The sequence below is a fragment of the Nestor notabilis genome, unplaced genomic scaffold (assembly GCF_000696875.1).
Source record: "Nestor notabilis isolate BGI_N333 unplaced genomic scaffold, ASM69687v1 scaffold24733, whole genome shotgun sequence".
NCBI classification, from domain to species: domain Eukaryota; kingdom Metazoa; phylum Chordata; class Aves; order Psittaciformes; family Psittacidae; genus Nestor; species Nestor notabilis.
Window position 1 is genome coordinate 195 of NW_009922704.1, and position 16,281 is coordinate 16,475.

At 41.9% G+C, this 16,281-nt stretch overlaps 1 protein-coding gene across 1 annotated transcript in view; it reads right to left on the minus strand.

The window, feature by feature from the left end:
- Window positions 1-6,942: 6,942 nt before the first annotated feature.
- LOC104403577 (C-C motif chemokine 28-like) overlaps window positions 6,943-16,281 on the minus strand; it is a 10,288-nt gene continuing 949 nt past the window's right edge. Inside the window, exons 2-3 of the mRNA XM_010011765.1 lie at window positions 8,047-8,173; window positions 6,943-7,099 (exon numbers count right to left, since the gene is read on the minus strand). Coding sequence (XP_010010067.1) covers window positions 6,943-7,099; window positions 8,047-8,173 — 284 coding nt within the window. The remainder of the gene's footprint in view (window positions 7,100-8,046; window positions 8,174-16,281) is intronic.

Here is a 16,281-nt window from a genome sequence, read left to right on the forward strand (position 1 = left end):
GTTAAACCCGCAGTGTGACAAGCCAAACCTTGTTTGGTGTAGTTACTTGGCACATCGACAGTTAGCTAATGTATGGGTTCCAAATGCCAAACTCTGTAGCCTCTAGGCCCTGTGCTAATCTATATCCATCTATTGCATTGCTGTGTGGGATGCTGAGCATCCCCAGGGGAGTCACTGAGCATACAAACCTTTGTTGCAGCTGAGAAGCTGGTCAAGAAGAAACACACACAAATTTTAAAGCTTGGATAATTTGGTTGTGAAACACCTCTCAAGTCAAAAAAAGAATGCTCCCTCAGCAGCTGGTGTCAGGTTCTGTGAGATCTGATTGCTACAGCTAGCAAAAGACACCGCCTTGCTCATCTCACCTCACCTTGTATCAGGGTGCTAAACCCATGCTATTGCACCATCTTAGGGGCAGGTAAAAATAATGGAAAAGAAAGGAAAGAACTCTTGTTTAAAGTGTTAACTCCTGTCCTTGAGACATGGAACATTCTGCTATCATGATTTAAAATCACAGACTTCTTGTAGAACTGTGTGCAGTGCAAGGATTGAGAAATACTGCTGAGAAACTGAGAAAAGTTTTGTTTACATCTGTCACACTCCGATCTTCTGATAAGCTTATTCCATTTGTAATGCTGGAAAAATGACATTGGCCAAACACAAACTGAATAGAGAATGGCATAGATGCATCATGTAGACTCACTGCTGTCTTCTGTGCCTACAGACCAAATGGTCTTCTTGTTAGAAGCTGATCTGCTCTTGGAATCTAAAACCTCAATTCCTCCTTCTTTTCCCTTTCTAGCACCAAAAAACCACCCAAAACAAAATCAAAGCTGGAACTGTATGCTTGTTCTAGACTTCAAAATGGGTCCCTAATGCCAGCCTCTCGTTACATGCTTTGGTGGCAAAATTTCCTGTCACTGGGGTACTTGGTGTGTTTTGGCTTTGGAGAAGAGCAGATGTGCAGGAGGAGATGAAGCAGTCCATGCAGGACTGCTGGCTGTGAGTGTGCCCTGATACCGTGCAGCCTGTTTCCTGCTCCCTGGGGCCTCAGCTGCTGGCGGGCAAGGCCGGCTCCCGTGCAGTGCATTCATGCAGCCTGGAATGGGCTGCAGTGCAAACAGATGTGTGATGAGGAGCTGTGGAGTTGCCTGGGTGGCCTCTTCCCCTTGGAGCTCTGTTTGCGGTTGGGCCCTTGCCTGGGCGGCACTGCGGGTGCACCCATGCCTGGCTATGTCCCTTACTGATCCTGACCCAGTGACTTGACTTCCCAGCTTCACCTCCAATCTACTTGTCACTCTGGACTCCTCTGGAAACCTGGGTTCGCTCTGACCCTGCTTGCCGTCGCTGGCCCCACTCTGCTTTTTTGTTTGAGCACTGCCAGAACGAGGTCACTGCCCTGCCTGCTTTGTTGTCACATTTGGTTCCTGGCTCACCTGCAATCTGCTCTCTTGTGAGCCTGCGCTCACACGGCCATGTTTTGTTTTGTTTTCTTTTCAGATGAATTTGCTTTCAAAATGGTACAGGCAGAATAAGTTTCTGTGATTCTTTTTTTGGTGTGTAGTCAACAATAAACACAGATGTAAACGTAAGTCTTCTTACCTTTATTACACCTTTACAGATCTAATAATAAATTTTAAAAAAGTGCCAAAATGACCAAGATAAGCTTGGGGAGATGACTCATATTTTTTTCATATTGCTTTCTTTTCCATGGTCCATGGTACAAGAGGATGAAAGACTTCCCATAGTCTTTGACATTAACTTTCTGTGTTGTAGAAGATAGCGTGACATAGACATGCATGAAATCATTGCTATTAATTCAAAATCATTGATTTGCAAAAAAAAAAACCAAACAAAAAACCAAGACAACCAAACCCAAAAACCAAAAACCCAAACACCAAACAAACAAACCCTGACAAATTAGCAATCTATAGGCAATAAAATTATAACCGTGTTCTCCTATGGTTTCAGTACTGAAGCATGTTTGAAGATTACACCCTGCAGATGATGAAGGAAAGCTAAACAGTAAAATGTGACAGACAGTTGCTGGATTTTCAGAATTTTAAACTGAGGTTACGGACACCATGCAATCACACCTTTTTAATGGTTGTCTGAAGTTAAATTCAGAGACCAGGTATCTGATCCACACTGGTAAGAGCAGTGTATTTGTCTCCTCAGGATGTTTCTGGATCCAGATGCTAATTTAAGTTTACATCCAACCCCCTGCCATGTGCAGGGACACCTTCCACTAGAACAGGTTGCTCCAAGCCCCTGTGTCCAACCTGGCCTTGAACACTACCAGGGATGGGGCAACCACAGCTTCTCTGAGCACCACCTCACCACCCTCACAGTGAAGAATTTTTCCCTAATAACTAATCTAAATCTCCCCTCTGTCAGTTTAAAGCCATTCCCTCTTGTCCTGTCCCTAAAGGCCCTTGTAAAAAGTCCCTCTCAAGATTTCTTGTATGTCTCTTTAGGCACTGGGAACTTCCCTAAGGTCTCTCCAGAGCCTTCTCTTCTCCAGGCTGAACAAGCCAACTTTCTCAGCCTGTCTTCACAGCAGAGGTGCTCCAGCCCTCTGATCATCTCCATGGCCTTCTCTGTTTGATGACTAGTTCTTTATAGCCTAATAATCTACTTTTTCTTATTAATCAGTACAATTTATTTTCTAGTTGCTGCCAGTAGTATTATTGCTTTTATTCAGCTTTATGAGGGTCCTATTTGCTTTTCCTGTCACTGAGTGTATTGCAAGAGAATTTAGTAAAAAATACTATTTCTTCACAAGAGGGGATGCAACAGACTGCAATTGATTTATTTGAATATCTAGAAAAGATCTCAGTAATGACATCAAAGGTCTCCTTAGATCTTGTTCCAAACTTCTTATGTAATTAATTATAGTCCTCTACCCAAACTATGCCTCAGATATGTGCCTGCCACTATTTCCAGCCCAGCTTGTGAGAATGACAGTTTTCCTTTCATGGCCCTACAGCTTGACCAATCTGTCCAGTGAGATTCTTAGTTGAGACTGTATGGGACTAGTGTACCAAAATGAATACTGCACCTCGGTAACCTTAGAACTGGAAACCTGAGACAGGAGAGGTCCATTTAGTAGAGATGGCATTACTAAAGAAACTCAGCACGCTAGCCCAGAATAACCTTGGAGCAGAAACACGCTCAGATGCTGCTAGGGAGAGGACAAACACTCTTCCTCCATTAAAACCCAATCTGTTTTGATAAAAGAGGAGTATGAACAACCTGAAGCTCTCTTGCCATTTTTCCAGTGTAAAGGTGGGTGGGATCTCCCAAGCCAGTACTGTTTTGAAAGAGAAGTGTTTGCTGTCTGGTGACTCACCTTATTGTTTTAAGCCAGAGTATCAAACTCAGGGTGCTGATTTTATCTCAATAGACCCAAAAGGTTCTTTGCTTCTGTTTAGTAATTCTTAAGTAATTCTGTCCATGACTTTTTTTTTCCCTAAAGCCTCCTAAAGAGATAGAGACTGTCGTATTAGGTTAATAACTTTTAAAATAAACAGCCAGATGATTAAAGCTGTTTCTTAAAATTGTATAAGAGTTAATTTATTGGAATTTTCAAGAATATTAATTACAGGCTTAATCTGGATTTAATTAAATGGGAACTACACCTTTAAGTCACTAAAATTCTCACTGGGATTTTCAGATGCATCCAAATACATCTTTATGTGCCGAAACACATTGAAAAGAAAGCTTTACCCAGCATTTTCAGGGAAAACAAAGTCATGTGTAATAGTAATCTCTTCCACAAAACAACATGTTGAGATTATTTTATTGAAAAAAGTATTGATTTTACTTTTTTGCCAAGCACAAAATAGCAAAGGTCGAAAATAATGCTCAGCTGAAGGGAGTCTGAGGTCACCCAAATGAAGGTTTGGGAACTTGAAGGATTTTCTTTCATGTATTTCTATTTTAGGGTTCAGGGATAAATGAAGCTGTACCAGACAGTAGATCTTTCTAAATGCTGTTTTGTTACTTCTTAATCCAATATCAAGGGAGAAAGTTTCTAGGATTGAATGACTAGTAGAAGTTATTTCTAATTCAGTTCCCAAAAGAATGAACAGGAACCCAAACTTGAAACACAGCTGTCATGTGGTGATCTCTCGATTTGATCAACTGATGACAGGAGAACCTGATACACAATAACACACATGTTGAAGAACTGGGAAATGTAAACAAATCTGTCAAAGCCTGTCTTAAAGTAGGTCCAGTAAATGCAAACATTTCAATAATATTTGAGTTGCAGAGATGGCTGGGTCTTAGAATATTTGTGAAATTGTAACAATTCCAGTTATTAAAAACTATAAAACTGTGTTTAGATCACACTTTGCTGCTTTTACACCCTATGCGCAAGAGGGGGAACTGCAGCAGTGTTATATGATTTCAAATGTGAAGCAGTAATTGTTGAACCAGTAAGAATCTAAGTTGCGGGGGCCAGGAAAGCTGACAGTACAAAAAGAGGTCACCAGTAGGAAGCAGATACTGTTCTCCAACCAGAGAGAGAACCACAGCTGTGCTGCACGCTTAAAACTGACAGGTCTGTAAGCTGCATGGATCTTCCCAGCAGCCTGTGGCCAGACCAACAGGGTCTTCCCTTCCCTCCTCTTCCCGTAACAGACTCCACTTATGGTGGTGATGCTGCTGTGGTCTCATCTAGAGCCATAGTTTCACTTTTTCTCATCTGTACTGTCACCTTAACTTTGCTTCCTTCTTTCTCAGATCTCCCAAACTTTCCTGACTTGCCTTTATCAAGTGCCGACACTGAATGATTGTGTAAGTGAAACAGTTGGATGGTTGACAGGGTTGTCAGGCATGCCTGCATCAGCCTGAAAAGCTAGTTGCATAGCTCTAATATGAAATACTCATAAACTCTGATAGAACAGCATGGAAATAAGAGTACACTCTGTACTTTAGTCATTACTTAGGGTACACCCTATACACTCAAAAGGCTACTGGTTGCACTGATGGAAAAGCTAGGAGGAGCTGAAATGCCATCATAGACCCACCTAGAAATCTGTGATTCAAAAGGGAAGCGTGAAGGTAAAATCCAGAATCATGAGCAGAACATGAGGAAGACAATAAATAGAATTGCCAGAAACAGTAAGATGTAGATATTGTAGTGTAATATATTTTAGCGATCTAGCATTCCTGGCTCTCTGATGACCTGGGTGCAGGAGGATTGGATTCTGTCTAATACTCATTCACCATATCCATGCGGTGTACAGGCAATGCAGCATCAGATTGCAGATGGAATGGTGGCAAATGTGTGCCATTTCAGCTAGCATCAGCCAGGGTCCATCCTCTGCCTCACCACCATGCTGATCACAGCATTCAGGAGGAGGAGATTCTGTGTCTGTGTGTGTCTGTGTGTGTCTGTGTGTGTGTGTGTGTGTGTTCAGAGCCAGAGAGAACAATCCCAGCTCCTGCTCCTGGCAGAAGGCTTCCTGCATGTCATTTCAGCAGGCAGAGGATGGAGATACACCAGCGTACACAGTAGTGTAGACTGGCATATGGTACAATGGTATATACAATATTCTCTGGAAACTGGAAGAGGAGTTAGCTGAGTTGCATCATCCCTGTTAGGATCATCAGAGAAGGTAATTGTTTCTTGTTTTCTCATATCTGTTTTGAAAGGAGTCACCCTTTTTCATCAGATGTGCATCTGTGGGAGTATGCTACCTGTTCTCTATTTGCTTTGTACAGATGTTCATCTTTATTTTATTTAGGGAACCAAAAGCAGCTGCTTCTATCTACAGTCATCTGCCATGCTTTCTCCCATGTTTGCAGTACATAGTTTGACATAACAATTGCAGAACAAACCCAAGAGACACCTCTGAGGAGCTAATTTAAGTCAAATGCAGTGAGTGGAAACAAACAGTAATTAGTAGGGGAAGAGGAGGAAGAACAGAATTATGCTGTATATTAAGTATTTAAGACCTTTCTTTTCCCTCATTTGCTGCTTCCCACGTATGCCTGTCTGAGGAAAAGTGCTTTTGACTGAGATGGTTTTGTGGAAATAGTAAATTAGCTCGAAGTTTCTAAGGAAGAAGGAAGGGAACTGGAGATTGTGCCACACAGGAGGAGGCAGTGCAGAGCAGTGAAGGTTATGGAGTGGCGTAGTCACTAGTCATTAGTCAGACCAGCATCACCATTAGTCTACAAAGAAAGGCTTTGACATGTATGTGCAATTTTCAATGCCAGTTACTAGAAATTCAGCAAAGAGAGTAGGAAGGACTCATCTGAAGCGTTTGAGCAGGTAATTGAATGAACAAAGGCAGTAGAGATTATCTTTGTTGCATAGCTCCGGATGCCACACTTTGGGCTCGATAAACAGTCTCAGTTACTATCACTGAAATGATATTTCATGATAATAACAGCCGGGAGCAGAGACTGTTTGGAATAGGTAAAAGATACATGGTTTTGGTCAGTTAAACCAAACTACTATCTGCAAAGCTATCTGTAAAATTATGTAAGAAGAAAAAGTAATGACTTGAAGAATAGAAACAAAACAGGTGACAGCACGAAGATGATTCAGACAAGGAAGGACCAAGAACAGTACTGGGAAAATGGAGCAATGAGAAGGAACTGCATACTGGCATGTTAAAATAGAAATTACATGGGAGATTGTTATGAAAGTAGGGTAGGAAAGAGGAGGATTTAGGTCTGAATTTAGGACTTAGGTACAGAGAGTACGTTCTACAAGGCATTGTCAGGAACATCTTATCATTTGGCTGGTAATCTGACCAGCATCATTCTTACGTAAGGTGATGTTTTCTGCTACTGCTTGCTCTAGCACATAGGTCCTTGAAAAGTCATTTTAATGCTAGTCATCCATCACTGACAAAGTCTGGTATCTACGTTCACAATGCCATACGTCACAGGTATCTTCATCATGGAGCTTGCTTTATCCTGTTACTGTTTCTTTCCTTTTCTTTTAATAATTCTGATTCTTCTCTGCTTGCTACCATGGGGTTTCTTTCTGGGAATCCTGTGCTTATTCTTCTTCATCCATTTTTTAACTTTTCTAATCCGTGGGCTCACACAAAACTTTCTGCCTTCTATGTAGAGACTGCCAGAGCAAAAAATGGTTGTTAGTTTCAAGGAAAAAATTTCACTCCCAAACTTTTAAAAACAATCATACTTACCACTCACCTATGGAGACCACAAAGCTAGAACTTGTTAATAATAAATTATATTTAATACTACATCTATTCACTTTTGTCTGATTTCAAATATGTAAAAGCTAGGGCCTAAGGTTTGCATGATTACACTTGTCTTCCAAAATCTGGAAAAAGTTTTACTACTTCAGTGGGTCTGAAAAGAACCACAATGCAAAATAGTACATTTCTATGGCCAATAAATAAGTAGACCACATCAGTATTCTTTTTCTCTTTCCTTCTCTTTTTCTTTTTCTTTTTCTTTTTCTTATTCTTTTTCTCATTCTTATTATTCTTATTCTTATTCTTATTCTTATTCTTATTCTTATTCTTATTCTTTCTCTCATTCTCATTCTTAATCTTATTCTTATCATCATGCAAATGCCTAAAAGAAGAAAATGCCTGGATTTCTTTGAAATTCACCCATTTAACCCAAACAATACTAGCCAAAAAAAAAGAAAAAAGAAAAAAAGAAAAGAAAGAAATGCATATGTACATAAGTAAAGAAGATTTAATGAGTTTAGGCAAGGTTTGTAGAGGATCAGTAGTTGATTCATCAGTAGTTCAGCAGAAGTCTTAAGGTACACGAGTCATTCTTCGGTTCTGAAAATAAAGTAACTGTCAAAATTAGTGCAGGCTGAATAATGATCAATATTATCAGTGAAAGGAAATTCAGGTTTAGCAGTCAGAAGTTTAAATAGCATAAGGAAGGACAGTTCTGAAATCACATAAAATTAAAAATCTTGTTTTTCATTGAATTTCTGTTATCATTCTGAGGTTCTGCTTGCTTAAATGGCACCTAATAGGTTTTAACTAGACAGTACCCATTTCACAGTGATGCACCCAAAACATCTCTTACATAACAGCTTCTAGGTGACACAGGCCATCAGCTTTCTGGATTTCAAACCTCTCCACTCTTCGGAGAATCCCTTTGGGAATTTCATCTGAAATTTTCGTGCAACAGTTAAAGGCCCCAGGAAACAAAGCTAAAAAGAGTAACAACAATGTTAGAAACAACAGAGATATGAAGGGGACAAGTCATAGCTGTACTTCACAGAATCAAGGGATGGTTGAGGTTAAAAGGGGCCTCTGGAGGTCATCTGGTCCAACCCCTCCTGCTCAAGCAGGGCCACTTTCTGAATACCTTCAGGGATGGAGATTCCACAAGATACCTGGACAACCTGCTCCAGTGTTTGACTACCCTCACAGCAAAAAAAAAAGTCATTTCCTGTGTTCAGATTGTTTAACATGTCTTAATTTGCACCCACTGCCATTGTCAGTGGGCACTACTGCAGAGAGCCTGGCACCTTCTTCTTTCATTCCCATTGGGTATGGGAATGTTGGTTACAACACCTTGATGAGAACTCCCTGGAGCCTTCTCTTCTCCAGGCTAGACTGTCCCAGCTCTCTCAGCCTTTCCTCGCATGCAAGATGCTCCAGTCCCTTCATCATCTCTGCAGCCCTTCGCTGGACTCTCTCCAGTGAGTCCATGTCTGTCTTGTACTGCGGAGCCCAGAACTGGACCCAGTACTGCAGATATGGCCTCACTAGTGCTGAGTGGAGGGGAAGGATCACCTCCATTGACCCTGCGACTGGTGTCCCCTGCTTGCATCCCATGGTAATGTGCTCAGCATAGCGAACACCGTTTAGTGAGGCAAGCAGCCATTCCGTGGCCAGACGAGTTATATATTTGTTCATTTTCTCTCATTATCAGGCCCTCATGATCCTGTGAACCAAATAGATGAACCAAACAGGTTTCTTCTTCCTTTCCCTAAAAACACAGCAGGTAGTGCTGCCTGGCTTTATTCCTCGCCTTCTCCCACAAAACAGATGGGTGTTTTTGTTGTCTAAAGAACAGCTTCCTCCACCTCTCCTTGTGCACACATATTAAAGGCTTGTTACTGTAAAATAAAAATAATACCAACATTAATTACACAGGAAGTGACAGGAGCTTAATTTAAAAGCTCTGCCTTGTGAGGTTGAATCAGGCCGATTATCGATTGAAATTATTAATGCTGTTGCTGGGTTTTGTGTTTTCTTTTGTCCCAAGAGCTCCCGCGGTTGAGTGTATCTTCACTAGGGAATGAACTCCTGCAGATTTTTTCCTGCTTGCTAATGGCATCTTGAAAATAAAAAGCCACTGAACCTTAAAAGGCAGATTGTAACTCACGATTCTTTGATGAAAAATACTAACATTTTGGTGTTTGATTTTCTTCTGCTCTAGCACAGAAATAGATTTTCTAAAAGGAATTCCATCCATCAGCTCAAGGACAAACAAAGCTGTGTGGCTCAGGGATTTATCTAGGATGTGAAGGTCTCGGAATCAAACCAAGCACAGCAAGAACCCAAGTGTGTGTCCTTGTCTGTGAATTCTTCTGGGAAAAGTAGAGAGAAAGTCTTCTTCCTATTTGCTTCGGCTTTTTTTCTTCCTAGCCTGTAAATCGTGCTGTTCCTTAAGTAATCATTTGGTCTTGGAACACAAGAATCATAGAGCAGCGTAAAAGAAGCAGGAGAATCAATTTCACTTCCTGTAAGCAGGAGACGAGAAGTCTGTGTAGAAGTTTTCCTGTAAGCAAGAAGTCTGCGTGCTCTGTTCCTTGCGGGAGCGCTCGCTGAGCACTGGGGTAGCAGATGCTGGCTGAGCCAGCAATGCAGCAGGAGTCGCTGAAGACCAGTCACACTGTCACCTGCAGCTTGCAGGGAGCTTTTGTACCGGTGGGGTTGGTGGCACAGCCCTGGCACTTTGCAGCTAGAAGGGAGGGTGAAGGAAAGCAGCTGGGCTAGCAGTTGCCTCCTCAGCAACCCAAGACCAGGGCTGTAGATAATCATACGGTGTGGAAGGATTAATTAAGTGTTACCTGTATTATTTCCCTGTTGTCCCTTGCTTTTCTCTCTTCAACAGCATACTGCTTGTGAAGCCAATTAATTGGTGTTTGTAGATGGGAATTCAGCTCACTGAGCACTGAGTTTAATTTCTTCTGAGGGCTCAAGACAGCACTGGTGACACTGATACATGAACTTTTATTGTTGCCATCAGCTCCTGGCAGACGGATTATGTGGGATAAAAATTCAAGGAATGGTAATTATCTAATGGTTGTGCTTTTTGGAGGGGTCTAGCCCTGTGCTTCTTTGGGGTATAATAAATACTTGGCAAGGCAACCACTGCCACCCTCCTGTGGAATGGCTGGATATTACATAAGGTCTTAGGATGAGGCAGCCGTCTCCTGAACTCTTCCTTACCTGGTTTGCCCAGGGCCTGGCTCCGATCTCTTGCCCTCACCCCACTTTACATACTCAGACACATCACTTTCTTCAGTCCTCAGATCTGAGCCATCTGTACGTCACTTTATAGTGCAATATATACCACTATATAGAATCATAGAATAGTTCGGGTTGGAAGGGACCTTCAAAGGTCATCTAGTATATGGCACTGTGTTAGTAATTTGTACACTTTATAACTGAAAATTAAGAAATTAATATTGATGTACTTTTATAGCTTTGTAAGGAAAAATACACAAAAACTCATATAAGGAAAATAAAGCAAAATTCCTGATGCATTTCTTGAGTGGGCTTGTGAGTATCTCACTGGCCACTCATGAGACTGCTCTTCTGCAAGGAATTTAGCCAACAGGAATTGCATCTTTCAGAATTTTGTTTGCAACTGCACCCTTATATACCACTCACATAACTAGAATAACAGTTTTAGAGTGCATTCAACTACCTGTTGCTCAGTCATCTTTGAAATGGAACATGAGGCCACTCACATCTAATTTGTGCAGCAATAGCAGAAGCTGTGCCTCTCAACGTGAGGGCATGCAACAGACTGCATGGGAAACTGGTGAATACACCAACACGAAGCAGATTGAAATTTTGTATGAAATGTGAATGAGGTAGTACTTATGTTCTTGCCAAAGAGGAAAAAGCATTTCTTACGGAGATTGAGAGGCTGTTAGTAACTTTTATTTGAGGTGTGTGCCTCAAAGTCAAGGGATGCTGTCTTGTGTTCATAGGTCTGAATGGGTGCTTGTCTTGAGGAATTCTGATCTGCACTGATTTTTGACAAAGTATAATCTGTCACTTTTAAATAATGTTGTTGTTGTTGCTTTGTGCATGAAAGTGCAGCTGCCATATGGAAAATAGATCTTCGAATCACAGATGAATACATGGCACCAGAGTCTTTTCATCAGACAACATGAAAGTGTCATTGGCAGCCTTGCGCTGACAGAGGCACTTGTGGTAACTGGTACCTTTTCACATGGGAGTTAGTTTTAAAAGTCTGGGGTTTTTTTAGCCCTGACAGTGAAGAAGGACCAGGTCAGGAGCCAAGGAGTTCCTGTATTTCCCCAGAGCCCCAGGGGAGGGCATGCTGATCTCCTGGAGCACTAAGTCATCCTGCAGCTCCTTTGCCCAGTCCCTATTGCCCTGACTGCATGCTAATCCCACAAGTGAAAAGGAACCAGGAGGCAATAAGCAAAGCTAATGATGTCAGCCCAGTGCAATACTGTATCTCTTCTGTATTTTCAGCAATTAGATCAGGCTTATTAGTAATCATTGGTCTAAACAGTGGCTAAAAGCAAAGAACTGTGGTTTTCCACAAAAACGTTGGCGTGGCTTTTTGAGTGCCATTTATCAGTCAAAGACACTTTTTCAGTGCTGCCCATTTCATTTTTCTCTATGGCTCAGTGGCACAATCAGAAGTCCATAGCTGCTTACCCGAAATCATTTAGACCTATTGTCTGACACTGAGCGTCTTTAACCAGAAAGCTGCTGGAAAGAGCTGCTGAAAGGAACAACAAGCTCAGTGATGGATCTTGAGACAGGTCCACTCAGGGATTTCCCTGTCATTATTTCAGCAGGTGGTATTAATCTGTTTTGGTATTTCTTCCCTGGGAACTCTCACCAAGGGAAGACCTATTGGTTTTTAAAGGTTTTGTTTCATGTCTTGAAATGGCATCTAAATACTTCAATCTTGCAGAAAAGTCCACTGGAGCAAGTTAAGCAGTTTTGTGGAGAGCAAGTAAGATATTAACTGGAAAAATACCTTCACTGACCCCACCTTCTCTCTAAGGATGCTTGGAAAGGACCTCCTTTTCAGAGGCATGTATCTTGTGGAATTCAACAGCGCTGGTCTTTTCATTATACTGGGTTTATTTAACATGCTTTGTATAGCTTTATCAATTTGAAAAGAAGTGGAAAGAAGAGAAAGCTTTGCCTTTCTAGTGAGAACAAATGGTTTAGCAGATTCAAAAAAGAGACTTGATTTTTTTCTTTATAAAAGGGAAAAAAATTCAGTGACATTCTGAATTATTTTGAAATGCTGCTTGTTGTTCAAGCAATGTAGCCCAAGGACTTAATTTAAACTTCCCACAGTGGTTTGTTTTCTTGGAAGCCCTTCAAATCTTGGTGGTGCAGTATTCAGTCACTTTCTTAGTACTAAAAGGATCAAAAGCAGTTGCAACTAGAGCTGACTGTTTTCACTTGCAATCAGCCAGACTTGTTAGAAGCTCTTTTAGTAAAAAGTTGCTCCTAAATGGAAAAGAGTCCCTAAAGTCTGTGAGACTCCATGGGTACTGTTCATTGTACCTGTCTTTAAGCTTCTGCTGATCGTATCAAGTCTCTGACTGCCAGAAGTTTCTTGTTTCAATTTCCTATCTGCTACCTGGCCAAACTTAGTCCATAGAAACTTTTCTCATCCTTTCTGCTTTGCTATTTTCATCATCATTCTCAGACTCGAGAGCCACATGCTAAACTGCTGGGGAAGGCCATGTCATTGAGGGGGCAGGCAAGAAATATGAAAAGCAGTTATTGCTGTCTGCTCTGTTTCTGGAGCAACAAAGAACGTTTTCCTCTTTCTTCAGTTTTGAGCTGATATTCTTAGATTTGCCTACACATTTAGGGAAACTGTAGTGCCTGATGGAGAGCCCTCCTACGGCATCCAGTGGGAGCAGCGGGTGTCTGTTCTGCTGCTCTCCGGCCGCAGCTTCCAGGCAGGAAGGACTGGGTTGCTCTGTCAGTATGGGTAGGGCAGACCACTGTCAGGGAGAAAGAGCAGCCATTGCTTCAGCCAGGCTCTTCTGTAGAACATCTAACATGGCAGGGCAGGTCTTTGCCTCGTGCAGGGGGGGCAGATCGAGAATCAAGAGAAGATGAAGCCGCATGGAAATATATGGTGAGTGATGGAGCTGTTACGTTCCCACCCTTGTGCTTGCTCTTAGCTCTGTTTTCATTTTGACTAAACACAGCAGGGAAAGCCGGGCATTAGACGAGGACAGTGAGAAGGGCATTTTTGGTCCCTGATTTCTGTCTGCTCCAGAACCAACCCAGCTGTCTGAGGGAACCTTGTGCAGCTCTTTTCCTGACGGGTTTCACTCCAGCAGTTCGTGCTTTGAGCAGGCCCCTGGTGGTCCCTCCGAACCCTGCTGGCAGCACAGAGAAGCCTGTCAGTGCTGCTGGCAGACCCCTTAGTTGACCTTTGTGAACTGGATGTGACCCACGCACGGCGGTGCCGTGGACATCCTTCTGTGCAACAAAACCCCCCAGAAAGGTAGTTCTTGCGCTTACACAACCTAAGGGAGCCCAGCAAAGACGTGAGGAGTTCTTAAGCAGAACAGGTTCTCCCAACATACACTATATGGTCTGGGACAGCCTCTCTTGCAGTGAGATGCATAAACCTGAGGCACCTTATGTGCTGAAACGTGAGACCTGCTGATTGCCACAAGTTCACGATGAACTGATACAGCTCTACACCCATTGCACAACATTGGCACACCTGGGACTATTAGCAGCAGGGATTAGTGTTTTCTGCTGGAATTCTTTTGTGGTTACAGAGTAGGTTTTGTACATCTGGAAAAAACCCTTTGCATTGATTAATCATATTAATGTCTTGCTTAGTCAGAACATGATATGTACTTAAATGTTCTGGTCTCAATACACCCATTTCCATAAAGTTTGAGCTCTTAATCTGGTGTTGTAGGGATATGAATAGCATCCAGGTTCTGTCCTTGGAAGGAAATTTGCTATCACAATACCCACACTTTGTATTAACTACTCTAAAGCAGATAATTTAGTCTTTTGTGCATGAAACTGCCAGAAAAATTTGCTCTCATCTAAAACAAACTTGATGCTATTTTAAGAGTTCAGTATCTCAAATCAGGCCTTTTCATCTTAACCTAAAGCAAGTCAGTATTTCATTATGCAGAAGGCTCTGATTCAGGTTGACAGGTGAACGAAGCAGGATGCTAGAATCCTTGGCAAATGTAACGTAGCTGTACTCTGTAAAAGCAAGGAGGTTGCCTAATAGCTGGAGATGATAAGGGAAGTAAAATGCTGGAAAATACTCTAATGAATCCTACTATTTTGGGTGCATGGTAATACACACAGTTAAAGCATAATTCTGAGAAAGAGATAAAGAAAAGACAGAAGGGAGTCTAAGCTATATCTGCTGAAGTGGTGGAACCAACAATAAATAAAGTATGAATTGTCATATATAACTATATAAATCATACTGTATGATTTTATGACCAAGAATAAATACAAATGAAGTAATACAGTGATGCTTTTCCCATGCCGCTGTGACAACTGCTGTTAATATGGACATTTTCAAGGGTGGAAGGCTAACTAGAGAGGGACAGATGGGTCTGTCATATAGGTCATGATTTTCAAATGGGTCTCTGTCCATCAAATCTCTGTCAGTTTGCAAGCTGTCTGTCCCCATACAACACCCTTGATGCTCTGGAGTACAAAGCATCGAGGAAAGGGAGGCTGAAGATTCGCAAAGCAGAGTGTGATATCGACATGGTCAAACAAACGTTAATATCCAATGCCTTGTCAGAAGGTGAAATTTCTGCTATCCCTTGCAAAAACAAACCACATAATGACTTGCACATTAAGATGGAAAAAGAAGCTGTCATGTGAACATACATCCGGGCTTTTTTATAAAGCAGTACAATTTGTTAAGAGGGAACCCACCTTGCACACTGCACAGATCACCCTCACTCTGACCAGACCAGTATTACTGGAATAACTTGGCTACGACAAGTCCATCTAACTCCTTTGGGAAGACCCAGACAGTCTTACTTAGTTCTTATTCCTACTCTGTAGCATTCAACACTTGGTTTGGACACTTCTACTGTACAAGAATTACCAAATCTCTCTCTTTATAACTTCAAGATGAAATGCATGTGGGAGTTCTGACAGAGAACTTCTGTCTTCTCACATTGGGATTCAAACCAACCACCTTTGAAATAGGTCCCCTTGCCTAACCTGCTGCATACTCTGCCATGCAGTGCTGCCCACCTCACTGTAGGAGAGTGACCTAAACCACGACAGAGAGACAGCTCTGTAAATCCCTTGCACTGAGAAGGGATGATGGAAGATTTCCAGGGGTTTTAAAGTAGAGTTGAAAATACTTATTTTGAATTATATTACAGGGAAAAAATTTCCCCTTTACACTGTATAGAACACCCTTGATCTCATTTCTGGCTCTGCCTGGTAGGGTCATGTTCTTGCCTGTGGCTGGGTGTAATTTTGGCTGCTAGACGGCTTTCCTGGCCTCTGCTAGAGGCTACCAATTCATATCCACAAGCAAAGGAAACTTTTGCAAGTTTGCATGTAGCAGCCCAAATCTTACTTGTGTTATGTGTACTGTGACTCTGAAATGAATAGGTGCATAAAGGCCAGCCTAAACAGCCTAAGTCTAGTTCATATCAGTGTATGGTGTGCCCGTACCCAGATACCCACATTCGGTTCTCCCCATTTTTATTGTGGGTTCTGCTGTTTGAGTGTTGTTGCTAAGTATGGAGCATGTTTGCGTGGGGAAAGTTAGGTGGTAAAGGTATTTCCCCTGTGCCAAATGGTTCAGTATAAAAGAATGTGTTCTAGGAGAACCTTTACTTTGACCTGTGCATGTACGTGCCAGTCCTATTGTGCAAGATGTTGCTGACTGGCCAGATCATAAATCTAATAGAAGAGCTCTTGCAGAGCCTTCCCATGTCAGCAGGTGCAGTGGCCATTTTAACAGGACAGAATTTTAAGGCAGATTTTGCCTATGTGTAGTCTAAATCCTCACAGAACTCCACAATTCCTACTCCTGCTG